At 29.8% G+C, this 22181-nt stretch overlaps 1 protein-coding gene and 1 long non-coding RNA gene across 5 annotated transcripts in view; one reads left to right on the forward strand and one right to left on the reverse strand.

The window, feature by feature from the left end:
* The window catches only part of LOC126735922 (microtubule-associated protein RP/EB family member 1), a 37101-nt gene extending 16428 nt beyond the window's left edge, over positions 1-20673 (forward strand). For 3 of the 4 annotated variants that reach the window (XM_050440043.1, XM_050440041.1, XM_050440042.1), the window contains exon 7: positions 11099-13537. In XM_050440043.1, the coding sequence (XP_050296000.1) occupies positions 11099-11257 (159 nt within the window). In that variant the 3' untranslated portion in view covers positions 11258-13537. Of the gene's footprint in view, positions 1-11098; positions 13538-20155 lie in introns of those variants that run through there. The other variant, XM_050440044.1, reaches the window with a different exon arrangement.
* Positions 4705-6577, reverse strand: LOC126735923 (uncharacterized). The gene is made up of 3 exons (XR_007660546.1): positions 6481-6577; positions 5564-6371; positions 4705-5509 (listed from the first exon to the last, which is right to left on the reverse strand). It is a non-coding gene; the product is annotated as an uncharacterized LOC126735923 (long non-coding RNA).
* Positions 20674-22181: the final 1508 nt, after the last annotated feature.

Raw genomic sequence — 22181 nt, forward strand, 5'->3', positions numbered from 1 at the left:
AAAATTAGGTTAAAAGTCAGGAATATTTAAGACATTAATTTACAAGTCCAGGGGCATGAGATGTGGCTTCAGATATGAGGAATAAATTTTGAATGGCTTCAAATGATTGGAAAAAATTACTGGAAGAGAGTTAATTTTACCCCTTAGAATTTAATGTAAAAAGTTGGAATATCTGAGAAATTCCTTTACAAGTCCAAGGACCAAGAAGGGAATAATATGGCTTCAAATATCAAAAAGAAAAACTTGGAATGACTAAAAATGCCTGGCATACAATTTTAATTTCTTCAAAAGCTTGGATTAGAACTTAATTTTACCTTTTACTCCTCGAAAATGAAAAATACTGCTAAAACTTGTAATATTTAGGAATTATTTTAAAACACCAGAGCCAAGAGAAGTATCTGAACTATATGGCTTGTAATATAAGTATGATCCAAACAAAAAATGACTTCAAAGGCCTGAAAGAGACTCAATTTTATTCTATATTGCTGGAAAATAAAAAATTAATTCAAAAACCAGGAAAATCTAAGAAATACTGCTTAAACCTCTGAAAGATGTTAGGATTAATTCCAAACAATAATCAGTTTATTTTATTGATGTTATATTAATGAAAAGTCTTTAAAAAAATTGAATTTTTCTCGGGAATCTTGGTTTATTATTTTCATGGTTAGATTAGATTGAAATTGAATGAAACAATTAATAATAAAATCACTCGTCAATGTCCACCTGTAAAAGAGATTATAAATAATGACGAATTATTGAAAAGCAACATTGCGGTTTTTATGAAGCATTTTGTACAGTAAATTAAAATTTCCCTTCTTACAATTTGCTTGTCTTGGCTTAATTTTTTTTATTTTGCTATTCGTTTCTATTTTAGCGTAATTTTTTGTTACGAGGTTAAAAGTATCTTTTTTTTTATTTAATTTTAAATATACCTAGGTTCAATTTCTGATTAATTAGACGTAGTTGAAAGTATTTATATAAATTGCGAGTTATAGTTTGATAGGATGACAATGGAATTGTTCATGTTAATTGATAAATAGGTTGACATATCTGGAAAAATATGCAGTGGCTTTATATGCCACATTAACCCTTTCAGTCACAATTATTATATGTAAGGACTTTAAAAATTCTGATATTTTAAAAATGATGTTATTATGCTTAGCAGAAAGGCATTTTATCTTAAAAAAATTGTTTTTATTTTTGTTTTTGGTATAATTTTTGAGCGACATTGTGACCAAAGGGTTGCTTCACGATGAAATAAAAGTACATATAAAATTACATATAAAATCAAACTTTATTTTATTATTGCTTATGAAAAGCTACAAAACAGTTTTTATATACTTTACATTTTTCACAAAAAATCCGAGAAGTACCTTTACAGCCCGGAAGTTTGCATCTTAAAGCTGATTGTTTATCCTCGTGAAGAGGAAAATGTCCTGTATTGTCGAAGCGCACATCATCTATGGATCTAGTTTTTTGGTACTTTCTCTTTTTTGGAAGTGGACTTAAAAGTGATTCATTTGAAGGTCCTCTTTTTCTTGATACAGCATTACACGCGATCAAAGCTTCTGCGCCGTGGCTCCTGAAATGTATCAAATCCAAGATTTCTTTCGATGGAATGTCCATTTCTTGTGCTTTTTGTCTATACTCAAACTAGTGTTGAGACAAACCTGCTATTTTCGTATAGCAAATGCTTTTGTTAATGGGAATCAAAAATAGCAGTCGAAAATAGCTGCTATTTAATAGCAGGTGCTATTTGAGTTTTATTCGATACGTACATGTCGTGCATAGCTAGTCCTAGCTGTAAACAGTGTTTAAACTGTGTCAACTTTAAACTGTTAAATTTTAAACTGCAAAATGCTGTAAAAAGCCATGAGCGAATTTGCAAAAGGAACAATTATTATAAACTATAAACAGACCGAGTGGACAAAGAAACATCGCTAAAAGCTTTTATTTTTATTCCTTAATTTTTAAAATATTAAAAGCCGCTACCGCCGACGCCGCACCATAAAGATAAAAAATGGGTGAAAAAACTGATGGGTGTCGGCGTCAGTCGGACGGAATCAGTTTAATCGCGGTCTAAACTCTAAATATTAGTGCCGCTGCAACCAACGAGACACCAGACAATCAGCTGCCGAGGTGCCTACAAGTGTCTACGTAACAACTTTTCCGATGGAGCGCACTGTTTCACCCCGTCGCCTGATCGCCCCGTGGCCCCGTCGATTCATTTAAATAATTATGTACTTGCACTTTATATTATCCTTTGATTGTATTTAGATATTAGGTTTTTGAAGCCGAACGGAATGGTTGTTTTGATAGATTTAATTATACTGGTGACACGTTATTGAGTTATTTTACGGATATACCTGGTAGTAATAAAATATGTTTTGTTTTATTACTACATGCCTACCTTATAAGGGGTTTCAATTTTTTTTAAAGTCTAGTCGGATCCGTCGATTTTTGTTTCGCGAGTGTGGTATTTACTTTCATACTCTTTGGGACAGTATTTTTTTTTTTGAAAAATGTTTTTAGGAGCGTCTTTTGGGGGCCTATACCTATATCTCATTAATAGGAATTCCTACTGATGAGATATACGCCCCTTTAGGGAAAAAAATAATAGATAGGTAGGTACTTTTTTTTTCTCGCACTAAGGCATATCGCATTTTTCCTTAAAAACCCTTATTATTTAAATAAAAATTATATTATTTTTATTCCCTATACAGTGCAAAACTATAATGTGCGTAACAAATCCTAATAACCGCCTCAAGAATGTTTACCAATTTGTTGTATTGCCGCATTTGCAAAAGTTTTAATTTGTAGAAATAGACGACAAAGATTTATTAAATAAACTTCCCAATAAATATTCAGCATATATTTATATACCTACTTAGGTACTTTAGTTATATCAGCATTTTTTCAAAATTAGATCATTATTCGTCCAGACTCACTCTTGTCATTAGTGTCGTCTGTCTAATTAATCGTACTCTGTTTATTTACTTTACACGTTTCCTGGATTTTGTCGTGCTTGTGTTTGTTTCTAGTTCGTGGTCGTGATGTGTTTTTTATGTAACATACCTAGTGCCCTTATTAGCTTTAACTTAAAAAAAAGCAAAGCTTCACTTAAGTTAACATGGTGTACTGTACACACTGTAATATTCAATTTTTAAGACATTCTAAGTTAAAAAGGCTTATTTCTACTAGTTTTTAAAATATCGAAAAACAGTGTTTTTTATTTTTGCATTTTTTAAAGTATTTTTTATTTTTTATTCAAAGTAAGTATTATTTATTTTTGCATCTATTTTTTGACTTTGACGTTGTCATAATTTTAGGTTAGAATGATTGTTGAGTAAACCAAAAAGAAAACGAAAGTTGATCCGAAAAAAATCCTAAATAACATAAAAATTCCTATTATATTGCCTGTTGTTTACGTTGATTCTATATACCTATAGGTATCTGAACAAGATTTTTTCCGGGCATGAATGCAGCGGCCTTAAGAGCGTAATCTAATTCAGCTAAGAAAATTTCAAAAATAGTACAGAAGGGTTCAAAGTAGTATAGAAGGGGTGACGTTTAGTACGATCGATTATCAATCACTCAACGATATTAGAATTTAGCCGGTAAAAACTGCGTTGAAAGCCTTTTCTGGATAGATGAGATCTAAGAAACTAGCGCTTTTTTAATATTATTTTTTTTATAAAATTGTTAGTTAATGGATGAATCTAGACATCTGTAGAATCAATTTTTTGAAATTTAAATTCTAAACAGCTAAAATATAGCGTTGAAAATTACCTTAATTTTCTGTATGTTTAAGCATTGTTTTTTATATGATTTTAGGCCTAATTAAAAAAAATAAAACTACAGAAGTCTAGTTTTGTCCTTTCTGAACAAGTATTTTAAAACCCCATATCAAAAAACCTTTTAGATTCTTAGATCTCATCTATCCAGAAAATCCCTTTTTTAGCCAATTTTCGCAGGCGTATGAAGCCTCTTTTTTTGGGCGACTCTCTGTTTGTAAGGTTGGCGCATCAGCTATAATTTTTTTTGGCGAATGTGCACCTCACGTTATTTTAATAAATTGTTAAAAGTTGATCCAGAGGTCATAATTTTATTTAGAAATACTACCTATATATTTAATATATCAATACCAAAAGTAGATTATTATATTTTATTTTCTGGTTTTTGGCTTGTCCTTTTTAGCATTTTATTACTTCTCTGACTGCACAATTTCACCTAGCCGAATGAAACCTTTAAAACGAGGTATTTTATTAAATTTGTCCTTATTCTAATTTAAAATCATAAAGCTATCTCCTCCCTCTATTAAGGTACCTACCTAGGGGTTGCTGGTTGCCGATGCCGGGTTAATTCCATAAGGTTGGTGAATATAATAATATTGTATTGTCATAAGACAAGAACCCAATGTTTGTGTAAAATTTTGTTACAATCGGTTAAGTAGAAGTAGTTCAAAAGTCAAAAAGCTAGTGCAATATTTGAAACAATCAAAATGTACATATATTTTAGATACGGGCCAAAGATAAATAAAACTGTTAAAAAACAGATTTTATTAATACTAATATACCTAAAATAACTCAATTAACGTGTCACCAGTAAATCTATCTAAATCAAAACAACCATTTCAGCCTCGAAAAACGTTTTATTTATTATACAGGTAATACAATTTCAGCGATGGCTTGACGGGGCCACGGGGCGATAAGGCGACGGGGCAATACCAGTGCGCTCTATCTGAGAAGTTGTTACGTAGACTCTTGTGAGGTGCCTGCGTAAAAAAATTCAGTTGCTTTTTTAATAGCAGCGATTCTTAAACTCATAGCAGATAGCAGTTGCTACTAAACCAAAACCAAATAGCAGTAAAAAAGTAACAGACTGCTAAATAGCAACCCAACACTAACTGAAACCATGCGTTAGTACAAGCCATTTCGATGGCATGTGTAAACATTCGCAAAGTCCACTTCCGTGATCTAATGAATGTTCTGTAAATCGAAATCATGCAATCTAACTTATCAACGCCGCCCATGTAACGGTTATAAGTTTTTACTACTTCTGGTCTCGGCACCATGACGTACTCTTTACTGACTTTATTCCAGCGACGGCAGTTATATCTATTTTGCCAGAACCCATAAAATTTGAGGCCATAAACAGAGGCTTGTTGTCATACCATTTGGTCATAATAACCTCACCATCTTCATTAATAATTTCTTCCATAGATCCGCGTTGCATTTCCTTGTCTGAGGTGAATGGTGGCTTATTGAATCTATCTTTTCTAGCTGTGCATGTGGCATATATACTTTTTTTGCCTAAGAAATTGCAATAAATTATAATTGGAGAAATAATTGTCAAAATACAACTGAATATTTTGTACGTCTATTCTTGTTGATAATTTTGCTACAACAGCACCTGCAAGGCCGAAAACTTTTTTTTCTAGGTCTTCTAATTTGGTTGTTGTTCCTTCATATATAGGGTCTACCAATAAAAATGATATAAGTTTAAATTGCTAAAAAATAAAAACGAATTGGTTAAGTCTTATTGCATCGAAAAGAGGCCTTACTTTCCAGAAACGATCATTGTTTTGTGGATCATTTTCCTCGACATTCACAAAATGAACGTGCATTCGAATTTTAAAAAATCTGTTGAGAGCCATACAATCTGCTATACGAGGTATTCTTAAGTTTGAATCCCAATAGGAACGAACCGGGGGATAGTGCAAATTTCCCATAATTATGTGAATTCCCACAAAATTTTTAAGCTCTTCTTGTGTGGTATTTTTTAATTTGCTATATGTTGTTGAATAGCATAAAGATTGGTGTATTTAGTCATGTCCTCAAATAATTTATCAGTGAAATATTTTTTAAGGACTTTCCAAGGTAACATGTTGTTCAACATTTTTTTTATACCACGGTATTGGGGGAGTAAGATAGGTGACAGTTCTTCTCCAACGTATGTTTTTTTCATCGTAAGATCATTTTCGAGAAAAAACTCTGTCACACTAGTAGTAGATTCCTTGTTCTGGACATTTATTACGTCACGTACAGAAGATTCGCCGACTATTACCCGCTCACTTACGTCCTCTGTATTTTCTTGATGCTCTTCCAAACCATCAACAATTTCACCTTCTTGTCTATCAAGCAGCTCGTTCATATCATTATTGTCCAGAATTTTTAGAAAAACATTTATTTTATATAACAAATAAATCATTACTAGTTTACAAATTTTATCTTCATTCCCATCTTGCCCATTGTCATCGCTTAGATATTACTATGTCTGACATCTCCTCTGCTAGAGCGACCAGTTCATAAGATAACGGTTTATTTTTGCTCATTATGACTGATTTCTTACAACCTTTTTTTTTCCAAATTCTGAAAAGTTTTATACCGGTTAGTCACACCACTGTCGCCAAATGACGACGCATAATTTAAAAAAAAAATATCCTCACTCCATTATAAACATTTACTTACTAATACTTACCGCTAAGCAAACAAACAACCCTTGAAAACAAAAACGTATGTAAATCAGACTTCAACTCGATTTGGTATTTGAATAATCGTCAATGTTATGACGCCCCGGCCCGGCGGCGTGCCCACGTGCAAACATTCAAAACAACCAATAAGCCAAGCGCGATCAAAATTCGGATGAAATAACACAGATGGCATTGAGTGTTTGAAATGCGTTAAATACCTTGTCGCCAATAATTGCTTACATCGCACACAGGCGAAAATCGGGGAAAAGCCGGCCATAAATAGTAGTAGTGCTGATATGAACCACAAACATATTTAATCATAAGAAAATGTTAAAACTAAGATAACACGTTCATTTTAAACATTTTTTTAAATCCCCTCCGCCCCCCTTGGGTTAATTTATTGAATTACATAGGCGCTGCGTAAGTACGCATTTCCTTAAAAAAATTTCAGAATGTTATTATTTCAACAATTTTTCAGTTAAGTGTTTAAAATTCATAATACGTAAAATTTTTGAAATAAAATTCAAAATGTTGAGACTTTTGATAATATAGTAAGTACCCGAGTTTAATAAAATTTCTTATTATAAATTACTAAATAAAGTTGTAATTTGTTTGTTTTTGTGCTATTTAATTTTATAAGTAACATTTGCTTTGTGTGTAAAAATAAGCAATTAAAATACATGTTAAGAGTAATATATTTAAGTATGTAAAGTATATACAGAGCTTACTTAATAATAACTTTGTAATAATAGTAAAGCCTAACCTATCTTAATAATAATTAAAATCAATCAATATCTTCACTATCACTTTCATCAGCAGAAATTGTTGGTTCATCAAAAAATGCCAAAACTTCTAAAGGGTACTGTTTAAGCTTTTTAGCAGATGATTTTTTCATATTGGAGATTAAAGAATCAGAAGATATTAAGAGATTACAAAATATAACTTCCATGTTTTGTTTTCTTGAAAACTTCCGTGCATGAAATTCTCTGAATCTTTTAATATCTTTATTTCTTGATTCCTGGGCTTCTTCGCCAAGTTGCCCAATTGGAACCAAAAAATATGATATTATCAAAAAAATATGATATCAGAACTGTGCATTAAGATTTTATGCACGGAAGTTGGCATATTGTACCACGCCTTAAAACTATCGATTTTAATATGAAAACCACTAGAAATTGTTAATAAAATTACTCTGAATCTAAATATCAAATCTTGATTAATGCCTGTAATTTCCGAAGCTTTAGCAGCATTCTCAAAAAAACGGCGAGCAGTGTTGCCGTCATTAGTACTTCCAAAACCAGGTTTTGGTCGGTCAACCGATAGTCCCATTTCTTTAAAAAATAAGTCTTGGATTCGTTTTTTGGCAATTGCAAGTTTTTCTTTGTTTTCCTGGCCTCGCGCCTGCCATTGCTTAAATTCCATCTTATAAGATAGATGCAGCAAACACTCAAAAAAACGAATCCAAGCATTTTAAAGATGACAAACCAAATTGAAATCTAGATTCATCAGCAATTTTCTGTTTTAAAACCTTATCAATATTGTTAAAATCTTTGGATGTTAGATTACACAAATAGCATCTCTGAGTTGAAGTATTTTCAGTAACAGCATTACACAATTTGCCATCTATCATTGTAAAATATAAAATGTGTTTTAAAAATACATTGTTTCCTTAAATATCAAGCTTTGTTGGTTGCAAATCTGCAATTTGTTGGTCAAAATATTGCTTTTCTCTCACTGACTCTAAGAGGTCTACAGAATCGTGTGGAGGAAGTTCTGGGATTTTCCCAGATTACAAACTTATCTTTTGATTTCGGATCACCGTTAATGAGCTGAATTGGTACCATTGATGTTAAAAAGATATTAGCATCTGAAATATTGGACTCTGCAAACTGCTGTTTGTATTGACTCGTCCCAGAACTCCCGTCACACCCCCATTTGCAAATTAAATTTAAATTATTATATTTTTCTTGGTTTAAAGAATTTAAAACTTCTTTTAGGGACTCAAATAACCTTAAAGATGTATGATCCAGCAAACTTTGAAGAGGCACTTTAGCAACATCCTCAGAAATGTTTAGGTTTTCTGGGTAGCACCTTTTTTTGCGGCAGTTATTGACTCATAATTAGGATTGTTTGAGTTGACCTATGGCTTTTTGCCGAATTTCTTATAAGATTGTATTGAAATGTTGTCAATTTAGCCTCTACAAAAAGCGATAAGGCTTCGTCCGCTGAAAATGGTATTTCACATTCTTTTTCAAGAGATTTTTTATATTTTGATGCACAGGTTGGTGATGAGAATGCAACATTTTTTAACACATCTGCTTCATCCAGTTTACCTTCGGACCTAAACTTCATTTAAGCAGCAAATGTTAGTTCTTCAGGGCTTCGATCTGCTCGCATCTGTTCAGTTCTTCTTCTTTTTGATCGGTCACTTAAATCTAAAAATCCAGTGAATGGCCTCCCTCTACTCGATAGAGTTGTATCCTGCATTTCGGCTGGTTGAGCTTCATTCATTGCAGAAGAAAATTCCAACTCAATATTTAACCAATCTCGATTTTTATTTTCAAATGCAGTTTTATTTCTTGATGCTGATGACCATTTTGTGTCATATTTCTCGATGAATTTATATATGACTTTTGAAGACTCTTCTGACAAGCGTTCAACTCGCATGGTAGAGGTCACTTTTTCTGCCAAATAACGGCACTGCTCCATTCTTTTCTTGGACTGACAAATTCCTAACCAACTGACAAGTTGGCTTCTTTTAAACCAAGCAGATTTTGTTGCTGTCCCTGAAATAATAAATAATTTTGTTAATTATTTTTCATAAGATTTTGCCATTTAAAATTGGTTGCCATATTGAATTTTAAACCCATATGGAAATTTTTTTATTTCTATATTAAATTTTCTATTAAATGATGTTTTATTTTATAAAAATTAATTTATTCTTCAAGTAAAGAAATATTTTTAATTAATATAATTTTTAATATTCTACTTACCACTAGCAATAGGCTCCATTGCTGCTTTACAAAATTTTCACCCACACTTTGCCGAAAAACTAAATTTAAATTACTACTAGTTACAGGCGCTTTTGAATCACAATGAAATAGTCTCCACGAACATAAACTTTCAACTAAAATATTTCTGCAAGTGACAAGACGAAAAACAAAAGGGTAATTGTTTATTATACCCAGGTAACTAGATAATTGAATTATACTCAGAATAGGCCTTAATTGGGAAGTTGGTATTTCCGATTTATGGCCGGCTTTTCCCCGAATTTCGCCTGTGTGCATCGTGACTAAACGGCAAAAATCGCATACTTTCTGAATAAACGTAATTAGATTTGTATGTCGTCAAAAATGACGACGCTGTGACTGAAAGGGTTAATGGGAAATTTCTGAGATCAAATTTTAGGTTGAAAACCTGCAATAATTAAGAAAAAATGCCTGGAATAACATTCACAACTAACCCTTTTATATTTTCCAGGCATTTGAATGAATTTTTATTATAGTTTCGGACATTTGGAATAATTCTTTTGTCTCTCAGGTATTTGAAATTTCATGATTGGTTTTCACATAATTTTCCAGGCATTTGCAGTGGTTTTTAAATGTATGCATTTAATCATTTGGAATAATTTTTTTATGTCTTCCAAGGAATAATTTTTCATTTTTTTCAAGCTTTCTCGGTTTTATTTGTTACAGACATTTGAAGCCATTTGTTGGTTCTTTCGGACATTTGAAGTAATTGAAAAAATTTTCCAGGCATTTGAAATCAAAATACACTCAAAAGGCCTGGAAAAGATTATTTGTTTCAATGTTCTGGCATTATAAAAATAAGCCCAATAAAGGTAGAAACTGTCCTTAGTCAAATGTCCAGAAGATATGGACACTTGCCTATAATATAGCATAACAAGAAGTGTCCCGATGTGTCCAGAAAACATTTACAGGGGAAAAAAGTGAAAATGGCTTCAAATCTCTGGAATAAAATGATAAATTGGTTCAAAAGTGTGGAAAACCTAAAAAAAAGTATTCCCTGGAAATCATACAAAAATTATGTCAAATGCCTGGAATAAACTTAAAAATTACGTCGAATTCCTCGGTAAAAATTACCCTAAATGCCTGGAAGATTATGGAAATGAACTCAAAAGCCAATTCCAGGAAAAACTGCCCAGAATGGCTTTAACACAAATTTATTCCTAAAATGCCTGGGCAAAAATTCCATTGTCATCTACAATATCGACAATTTCAAATCAGGTGGTATTCTATTCTCCTTTTTTTTTTAACACACAACTTCTGGAATCATCATCATCATCATCCATATAACGTGTCGTTTTTTTGTGTGGTGTCTGCTTAAATAAAAAAATCTATAAAACCGGAACAAAACCTATATTTATATATATATATAAAGGTAAGTAATCGATAAATTAATTTATTAACAATTTGCTCCTCCTACCTCTACTAAGACTAATTATTATTAGGACAAACTGTTGGTAAGTACAGTTAAAGCAGTGTAGGTAGGACCCCCTAGTTGTTTTTTTTTTTTAGTTTGCTTTATGTTTGTTTGCTGTAACGTTTTGGCGCTAAAGTTTTTAAATTTTAAATGTTCAATCACTGAATTCGCGATTGTTTTCAGGAGGAGAGGGAGGAGATGATTTACACGGAAAAAATGATGAAGAAGCTGAAAGTGCTTACGGTCATGAACGAGAAGTCGTCGAGCGAGACTCACCTTCCCAAATTGTATCCGGAAAATAATAATAATAATTTCGGTGGGTTAGTGGATCAAAGGCGCTAGTTTGGTTTGTTAATTGTTTATATGAAAGTGTCTTGTTTTTGCTAAAAAGCCCCTAAATGACAAAAAGAAAAATATATTAAGACTTTCTACTAATATGTGAGTAATTGTGGCTTTAAGTACCAAGAGAAACAGGAAAAATAATTATTGCCTGGATGATGTCACGAAAGTCCTGGAATAAAGTTAAAAAAACCCTTTTTTAAGGCATTTTAATATTTTCCAGGGAATAATTGTTTATTTTTCCATACTTTTTAAGGATTTTTAACTCCATTGATTTTTCTTTAAAATTTCACGAAATTGGAATAGTTTGTATCTTTCAAGCATTTGCTCTCTATTTTATTCCAGGTATTTAGGGCATTAATATTAAATTTGTTAACGTTTTTCACTAAACTCATTGTGGGCTCAGTTTCAAACGATTCCAAACATTTAGGATAATTTTCAGTTTTATTCCAGGCATTTGGAATTATTTCTTTAAGCGTTCCAGGGAATAATTTTCACGTGTTTCCAGGCTTTTTATTTTCCAATTTATTCCACTCACTTCAAATATTTTCCTGGCCTATTTATGTCATCTATGTATATGTCTTCCAGAGATAGATTTTCTGTCTTTTCCAGGCTTTTCAAAGTATTTTTAGCTCTATATCATCTATTAAAAAAAAAAAAATAGCAAATTCGAATAAATTATTCTCACTCTCCAGTATTTTGGAATCATTTATTAATTTTATATTTAAACATTTAATGCTGGGGTTTCCATTCAATTTTTTAATACTTTTTGGCTTATTTTCAAACGGTTCCAGGCATTTTGGATAATTTTCAATGTTATTCCAGGCATTTCCCACTATCACTTTTGAAACACTCGCCGAACTGCAAAATGCTTTGTCATTATTAGTTGTTTTTATTGACATTAATGCCAAATCGACGATATGCTTTCCTCGCGACATGCTGTGTACAAATAATATCAAAACTTATACAAATATTGCACACTTTCCTCTACGAAAACACATAAAATCTGACATCACTTCTTAGGTTAGGATCAATTTACAGTGAATAAAGGTGTTAAATGATCTTAACACCTGTATTCACAGATCGTTCTTTTTGAGGCAGTTAACACCTTTATCCACTGGTTATCTCGAAAATGGTGAAAGTTGGCAGCACAGAAGTTCATAAAATATGTGTAAAAGGACTTTATCACCTCTATCCACTAAAAAAGTAAATTTTTCGAAAAATGTTACTTAACAACTTTATCCATCAACCCCTTCAATTTTAGCTGTTAAAATTTCGAGTTTCTTTCAGGCATTTTAATACTAATTAGGTAAAATAACAAATTTAAAATAAAAGACAGAAGGAAGAGAGCAAGACAAGAGAAAACAAAGAAGCATTAGAAAGTAAGAAACGAAGAGAGGACAAAGTCTATAATATGACAGATCAGGGAATGTAAATTTGTTAGCAGTTTATGAACAACATGTTTCTTTTTTAAATGATTAAATTCTGTTAATTTTATAAAAAACATTTTATAAATTTTTAATAAAATAAAAAAAAATTTCAGGTCATTTTTCTTTAGATAGTAAAACACATTTAATCCATCCATAATGATGATTTTTCCCAGGCATAACTTTGCAATGATGTTTTACTTCTTAACTGCTTGGAGTATTTTTTTGTTGGTTTTTTCCTCGTCAGACAGTAAAATCTATTTTATGCCCTAACTACCTGTAATTAAAAAATGATTGGAATTAAACAACTGGAATTTTTTAATATTCTGCAGACACTAAAACATATTGCTTTCCTTAAATACTATGATAAAAAAAGACTACTGGAACACACCAAATATTCTCTAAGAAAGAATATAAATACCGAGGATAAAGTTAAAAATCCTTAACTGGTCTGAACACTTCCCCAAAAATCCAGGAAAACTGTGTGCTTAAACTAAAACGACAAATCATTATTTAATTCAATATGCCTAATAATAAGTCGTTTATTTATTCGTCTTCCTTAAAAATGCTTCCCCGGGCACTTTTTTGCTACGAACCACTTTATAATAATATTAAGTATAATGGCCTAAATATGAATTATAAGGTTCATTTAAAAACTGGATATTGATGTTTTTCTCTATAGTGACAATCAAGATACTGGATTGTCTAGTTTTAAAATGAACCTTATCGCGTCATTAAAATATACGTAGATATTTATCATTCACTAATGGTGCTTTTAGGTTAGTATGTTTAGATTAGTGAGAAGCTCTGTTAAAACCATTATATTCTTATATATTTATTAAACTTTTATACATCTCATAGAGGTATTTTTATTTATTTTTCCTCCCCAACAAATATAGATTTTTAGGAGAATTTTAGTAAATTAAAGCACTTTAGCGTTAATTGATTATCAACTGTCTGTCTGGAATAAAGAGATTTGTTTTTCCAGGCAGTTGTAAGCCTCATTTTTTCTCAAAAATTATAATTTTAATTCAAAAAGTGCTTTATTATATACAGGTTGAAAGAACTCGTCCATTGTCTCAAAGAGACCTACGTAACTAGAGAAAAAAGCTGCTAAGTACTTAGCAGGTCGTCTAGCTATAAGGTCTGATGATGCTTTATTAGCGAAACATGTCACCTGATTAATTAAAAAGACATTTTGAGACTGAGACTTGGAGTTTTCATTTTTTCTCTATATACAGGTTGTGTCAAATTTGACCCTCAACATGGAGATCTCAAAATCTATAAGAGGTTAAATTGGGGCAAAGTTGAGAACTTTTGAGCTTAAAATCTTTGCAAAATTTCCTTTTTAATGATGTATCACAAGTAATACTTTTTTATTTTTATAAAAACCGGAATTTTTGGAAAATAAATTTGTCTCAGTAGTAGTGTACTTAAACCAGACAATATTTAAACTGTCAATAAATATTACACGTTAGGCAGAAATACTAGCAATACGTAGTAGTGTAATCAGAGTTACACGCTTATTAGTTGAAGTCATTCTCCATTTTATGTTACAAAGTTACGTTAAATGCCTGGAAGATACGCCTGGAAGATTACGCAAGATTCTTGGAAAATATAAAAAATATGATTGAAATCTTTGGAGGGCGTGAACATTTTCTTCAAATATCTGAATTAATATAGAAAATTAATCCAGTTTCTGGAAAAGCTGCAGAATTACGTTAAGAGTCTGGAAGGCGTAAAAAAATTACTCCATTAACCTGAAAAATTTTAGGAAAATCCAAAAACATGCCAATTTTCCCAAATTTAAAAAACAAGTTAAAAACGCAATTAAATAAAAACATTATATTACAATTTTATACATATATTGCAACAGGTATCATGAAAAAATCAGCCCTCAATCTGGGGGGAATAAAACAAATTTTGATTACGAATGCCTGGAATAATATACAAATACTCAAAAGCTCTGGAAACTGTTGAAACTGATAAAAACAAATTTTCAGAACTGGAAATTACATTTCGGATTTCTGATTTGTCCTAAGTTGCTTAAAGGTAATGACAATAATTAATGCATTAAATAATAAGATCTATTACATTTAAAGATCCCTTAAATATTTATGGATTTTCTGAAAATATATTTTTACTTTTAATATTTAATTTTAATTTATTTTAACATTTTGCATATAAAAGTCAATTAAAGGAAGAGTGCTAATAATTAATTTATTAATTAACCAGACCCATTACAATTTAAAAATTTTCAAATATCCATAGATTTATTTAATTTTATTTTAATATTTTGCAAAGAAAAGTTAGGTAAACTTTTTTAATGTAATTTTACTTTAAATTTACTAAAAGATCCTTCGTTACGAGAAAAATATTATAAGTAAATGCGACTCGTATTCAATTAAATTATGCATGAAATTTAGCAAGAACATAAATGTTTAGTTAAAAGTTGTATTGTCACTCTTATATAACTTTTTGTATTAATTAATTCTTAAATTTATATGTAAGTTAATTAATGGAAGTGCCAATAATTCATTTATTGTTTTAACATATCTATTAAATTATTCAAATATTCATTTTAACATGTTACAAGAAGAAGCTAGTTTAATTTAATCAGTTTTTAGTTAATTTTAATTTACTCTTAGTTTGTTTGAAGGTTTTAATTTGAAGTAAGTTTTTATAAGTCAGAGTCAGTCAAAATTAAACTCAAATGCCTGGAATAATTAATTTTTTTCTTCCAGTCAAATGAAGTCAATTTAAATAAATATCAGATCAATTAAAATGAACATCGAATTACATACGAATATGCCTGGAATTTTTAATTTAAGTCAGTAGGTAATGATATGTTTTTTTTCTTTTTACAAGAATTTGAAGTAATCAAAGTAGTTTATATTGATTGTAGGTGATTTATGTCATATTTTATCGATTTTCATATCTTTAAAAATGTCAAAAAATTATAAAATTGAAACACTAACCAAAACAATTTGATCTTTCGAAAATTTAATTAAACTTATATTTAATTATTTTAAACATTTAGTTTCCTTAAAGATGATCACTTAAATATTGAAAAAATTTTCATACCTATATGTTATTCTTATTAGTTTTAAATTATAGAAGAAATAAAAAACAAATTTTCAGAACTGTTTTAAAAATATATTCGTTGCTTGAGGACTTTTTTTCGGATTTTTGATTTGTCCTAGTTAACTATTAAATTTAACATGAACCTTTAAATTAAATTAATATATAAGTTAGTTAAAGGAAATGGCAATAATTAGTGCATTAAATAATTAGATCTATTACTTTTGAAAATTCCTTAAATATTTATATAAGGTTGTTTCAAAAAAGTCTGAAATTCAAAATAGGAACATTAAAATTGATGATTTGGAAAATGACCCTACCCAAGCAATACATCATATATTATTACCGTTAAATATATATTGATTTTTTCGTAAATTTTTGGTTTTGGTATATTTATCATCCGTATATGGTTAAGGTATATTTATTGAACTATAAAATATACGTATATCATATACGATATTCTGTTTACAAAAGAGAGAAAATTTCATGAAATCCATCTGAAAAATCACTATTTTTTGTTCACATTAGCCAATCTAATAACGCGGCTTTTATACTAAATATTTATATATAAAATTATATGAAATTTAAATAAACAATGTTATTAAATTAAATGTTGAATTTATATTTTTTGCAAAAACTTTGTTTTTCATCAACACAACCCTTAACCCCCCACCCACCCCAAACATTTGCCCAGTAAGAAATTCTTTTAAAAAATCACTGGTTTTTGGTTCATAATATTCAATCTAATAGCTGTTTTTGTATTAAATATTTATTAATATACATACATATAATTATATTATAAATTTAAATAAACAAGCTGTGTTATTAGATGAAATACTAACGTCGAAACCAGCTGTTTTTCATGTGTATTATTGTGGAAAACAGTGATTTTTGAAAATAATTTCTTACTGGTAAGCTGTGTGGGGTGGGTGGGGAGGTAAGGGTAAAGTTAATAAAAAACGGTTTTTTTTTTTAAAAAATTGCCTGAGGAAAAAATGCCTTTTTAGAAAATTATAGCTAATAAAGAAATCTAACTGTAGGGTGTAACTCTGAAGTAATGTGTCTGCACTATTATGGTATTGCATTTCTGTCTAACGTGTAATATTTATTGACAATTTAAATGTTGTCTTGTCAATTTAAGCACAGCCTACTGCGACAGATTCAGATTTAAAAAAAAAAAATTCAAAAATGTAAAAAATCCAAAACCGAATATAGCCTCTATAAGAAAAAACAAAGTGGGTGATGTTTGGCGAAAGACGAAACGTCGTATTAAAAATCTAAAAACGCCATCATGTAGCACGACGAAAGTGGCAATGCAAAAGTACAAATTATTTTAAAACCGCATAAGAAATAAGCTCAGAAAAAAATAAACTGGATTTTTTTAAATTTCGTGTTTTTTCGAATATATTCGGAATTTTCAAATTTTTCAAACGGCATATTATTAAGCTCAACAATTCTCAACTTTTACTATCTTCGTATCTTTTATAGATTCTGAGATCTCCATGTTGAGGGTCTAATGTGAAACACCCTGTATATATAAAGAGTTTATTACACCCTCATTTACAAAGCTGCAAAAAAAAACAACAGAAAATAGTCGTAAAAACAGTAAAATAAATTTACTAAAACAAACAAGTATTAACGAACGTTAGCATAAATAATATAAAAAAGTAGACAATTATGACAAAACGTAGTTGTTGGCAATAAAATAGTCAATATAATACGTAAACAAAACAAGTATTCCATCGCAGCAGTCTTTAGTCTTTATAAAAATACAATATGCCTTGCTCAATAAAAATGTCGTTAACTAATTCATTAAACCACTTATCATTACCAATATTTTTATATTATACAGGGCGATTGATGATCGATGGTACGTTAGCCATATATGGAAAACGGAACGTAGCACGTTTTTGAAAATTTGGTAACCATGATAACAGACAATGCTCTATTGCTCTAAAATATTTTTAACTTCTATAGAAAAATGGCAACATCTTTGATTATTTAGACGAAACACCCTATATATTTTTAAATATGTTGATTCCCTAAATCTATCTCTAGCGGTTTTTGCCTGTTTTTTTTTTTTTTTTGGTAAAAACCACGGGATACCTAATTGTTCATTTTTCAGCTATTTAAGTTGCTAAAAAGGTCAAATTTTAAAAGTCACTTTAAGAGATCATCTCGATTAACTTCTTATATGGCAATATTTTTAGGAAATAGTATTTTACGTACTAAAGTTTTTACTATATAAAGAATTTCAAAAAGTTGCTCTGCTTTTGTCCGATAGTGTATACGTAAAAGTAAGAAAAAAAAATTATTATAGGAAATTTTTGAAGTGACCCCGAAATAGGTGTCCAATTAAATTACATACTTCAAGGATATGTATAGAAAGTTTTGGAATTTTATTGCCCTTGGTTTTTGAGTTATGGACATTTTCTAAAAAAAATTAACCTCCAAAAATTTGTTGCTTAAAATTGTGTGCTTTTTTTTAAAAACACAGAAACAAGTATCTAGTCAAAGTTGCCAGTGCCAAGAGTTTTGTTGCCAATGGTTTTTGAGCATTTTGGAAATTTTAAAAAAAAATCGACCCTTTAAAAAAAAAAATTCTCAAAACTTTGGTATTTTTTTGAAAAACGCTAAAACAGGTATGTAGTTAGATTATTTCAGGAATATGTATGGACATTTTTAAAAAATTTTTTTACTGGTTTTTGTTTTATGGCCATTTTATGAAATTTTGGAAAAAAATCGACTTTTTCAAAAACTATTATTTTTTTAATCAATACATTGTCGATTTTTAGAAAAACGCTGAAATAGTTATCCAGTCAAATTTATACCAGGAATATGTGTAAGATGTTGAAATAAAATTTTCAAAATTTTATTTCGACTGGTTTTTAAAATATAGACATTTTGTGAAATTTTTGAAAAAAAATATATTTTTCGAGAAATGTTTTTTTCAAGAAACCCTGTTAATTTTTTAAAAAACGCGGAAATAGGCGTCTAGTCAAATTATTCCAGGAATATGTGTAAAGATTTTCAGAATTTTATTTTTACTGGTTTTTGATTTATAGATATTTTGTGAAAATTTAAAAAAAAATCGACTTTTCCAAAAAAAAAAATTCTCAAAATTCTGTACACTTTTTTTAAAAGCGTTAAAATGTGTGTCCAGTCAAATCATTCTGGGAATATCTATAGAAATTTTCAAAATTTTATTTTCACTTCTCTTTTGTGAAACGACCTCTCCAATAAATGTTTTCTTTTTCAAAATTCTGTGAATATTTTGGAAAACGCTGAATTAGGTATCCAGGTAAATTATCTTAGGTATATGTGTACAAATTTTCAAAATATTATTTTTACTGGTTTTTGCGATATGGGACTAACCTTAAAAAAAATAATTTTTTCCTTAAAATCCTGTACATTTTTAAAAAACGCTGAAAAGGTGTGCAGTCAAATTGTTTCTGGAATTTGTATAAAAATTTTCAAAATTTTGGTACTGATTTTTAAGGTATGGGCATTTTGTCAAATTGTTGAAAAAAAATCGTTCTTTCCAAAAAAAGTTTTTCTCAAAACGTTGACAATTTTTTTTTCAAGAAACTGAAATATGTGTCCAATGAAAATCTGTACTCCCAGGAATATGCATAAGAAGTTTTCAGGATTTTACTTTTATTAGTTCTTGAAATATAGGCACTTCAAATTTTGAAAAGAAAAGTCAAAATTGTGGTGATTTTTTGGAAAAAACGCTGAAATAGGCATGTAGTTAAATTATTCCAGTAATTTGTATAGAAAGTTTTAAAATTTAATTTTTATTGGCTTTTGAGCAATGGACATTTTGTAAATTTTTAAAATAGAAAATCGATTCTTTCAAAAAAAATTTTTTTTACTCAAAACCGTAAAATAAAATGTGTTATTTATTATACCATTCTGACATTTTCATAGCTGAGTAATTTACTAAATAAAAATATTAAAAATGATCAAATTTCACGAAAATAAGCAGTTATTTCTAAAACGCAACTACTTAGCTATAGGAAGAAATGTCACATTAAATTAAAGGTATTTTAACTGTTTATTACAATATAAAATAAAATAAAATTGTTCCATATAAAAAAACGAACTTTACACCATTTTAGTAAATGTAAGCTTTTACTTGGGAATAAATAGACCCAAATTATTAGAATTGAATGTTGTTGTATGTACGTAAATTTTTGTGAGATTCATTAACCTCCCTGTACTCTGTAAGACGTAATTCTGAAGTTAAGTGCCTGGAATAAGTCCATTAGTAAACACTTAAGAAATATCATAGCATAGAAAAAATTTGGTTCTATCTATCTATCTATCTATATAGCATTTTCACACAATTTTAATTAATCGATTGTTTTTAAACACGAATTTTCTTTTTCAGGATGGTTTCGCACCCCCGGACGAAGTGGAAGTCGGTGCAGGAGACGAGGATGAGTACTGAACAATCTAGTTAAAATTAATGTATCCATCATTATAATTAAAATTTAAAAAAATAAAATAAAAATATTACTTGACTATTAAAGCTTTCCGCGTAAAAGCCCGTTCTCAGACCGCCGTTGTTCAGTTAAGTTTACAATAATAATTGTTTAAAATTTAAATTTAAAGCTTTTTTTTATACTTGTTGTAACGCGTTTATAAGGTGAGTGTTTGAATTATAAAGAAAAAAAATTTGATAATTTGACTCGAAACTGCTTACAAAAAGCACCATGTATAAATTAGACCTACACCGGCACTGATTTGATATTATAAATTCCCGCCCTGTATTTTATTGATGATGATGATAATAATATGTTAATCCCTCAGTTATTTTTGTCATTTAGTTTTTTTTTTTTGTTTGGAAATGTTGAAGTACTTTTTTGCTATATTATTGTCAGTAATAAATCAGTTTATTTATGGGAATTTTTGGGGGGTTTTATTGTAACATGTGCTCCATTAGGTCAAGAAATTAGATGGTATGATACCCCTTTATATTTTAAGTAGAAATATTTAGAAAAAATAACAAATATTCCACGAATGACGTATACAATCATCTTAAATGCCTGGAATAAGTTAAAAAGAAACTTGGTCCTAAAAAACAAGTCATTTTTGTCCTTTCAAAACTCTGGAAGAGTTACTTCAATTGCCTGGAAAGTTTGCTATTTTATTCCAAAAGAAAAAACTACTCCAAAAGATTGATAAGATTTTTAAAGATCCTGGAGAAAAATCATACTATAGTCGGATTACCGAACAGATGGAGTAAATGATGTGCGCGAAATATAGGCCTGCCCATCTATGCAACCTTGGCAGATTTAGACGAGGAGAATTATGCCTACTTATTTTAAATTATTTTACCGTACAGCTTTGCTTTGTAAGCCGCTTTTTTTTTAATATAATACAGTCGTCTGTAAAATGGGTCCAAACCGATTTTGAGGTTGTGCCAGGTAATGATATAATAATCCCTTTTAAGTATTTTGTTATGCAAAGTTATGTTAATATATTGACCACTCCATCTGTTCGGTAACCCAAGTATAAATGTCATTTTATTCCAGGCGTTTGATACGATTCATAACTTTTCATGAAATTGAAACGATGATATTCATGTCCAGGTTTTTGTAGAATTTTTTAAATTTTATTCCAGGTGTAACAAACTTAAAGGACCTGGAAAAGGTGCACATTAATTTAAAATGCCCTAAGAGGCACAATAAAATAATTAACACAAATGCCTGGAATAAAACAGAGAGTATTGGTAATTTAATTCCAGGCATTTGAAGTCAAAAAGCCTGTAAGGGATGAAAAATTAATTTAGTTCACTGGAAGGCATAAGAAAATTCTTGCAAATGCCTGGAATAACGTCACAAACTCCTGGAAAATAAGGAATTTAATATAAAATATCAAATGTCTAGATGCTAGGAACCATTAAGAAGAATTAGCTGATTGATTTAAATAGATGGAAGCTCAACTGCCTGGAAGAATTTTCCCAGTTATGTAAGTCTATAAAAAAACCACCTGGTTAAACTAGAATCCTTAGAAAAAATAACCCCTGTTTAACTTCCAGGCATTTGAAATAGTTCTTAACAATTCCAGGCTTCTGGAGTAATTTTTGGAGGCATTTGCCATAGTTTTTGATGCCTCGCAGGTATTTTTAACATTACCAGGCATTTAGAATATTTTTTTTTTGTCATAGAGAGACTAATTGTTTTCAACGATATTTGAATAATATGTAGAATGTCTTCTAGGCAGTTGACTAATTTTTTCGTATGTTTGGACTCATTGGTAACTTTATTCCAGGCATTTGGAATAATCCTTTGTAGCTTCGATTAAAGGTATCAAATATTCCAGGGATAACGTATAAAATCATTCCAAATGCCTGGAATAAGTTTTAAAAAACCTAGAAAACAAGTAATTTTTCCCTTTTTAATACCCTGGAA

The sequence above is a fragment of the Anthonomus grandis genome, chromosome 5 (genome assembly GCF_022605725.1).
Source record: "Anthonomus grandis grandis chromosome 5, icAntGran1.3, whole genome shotgun sequence".
Lineage (NCBI taxonomy): Eukaryota > Metazoa > Arthropoda > Insecta > Coleoptera > Curculionidae > Anthonomus > Anthonomus grandis.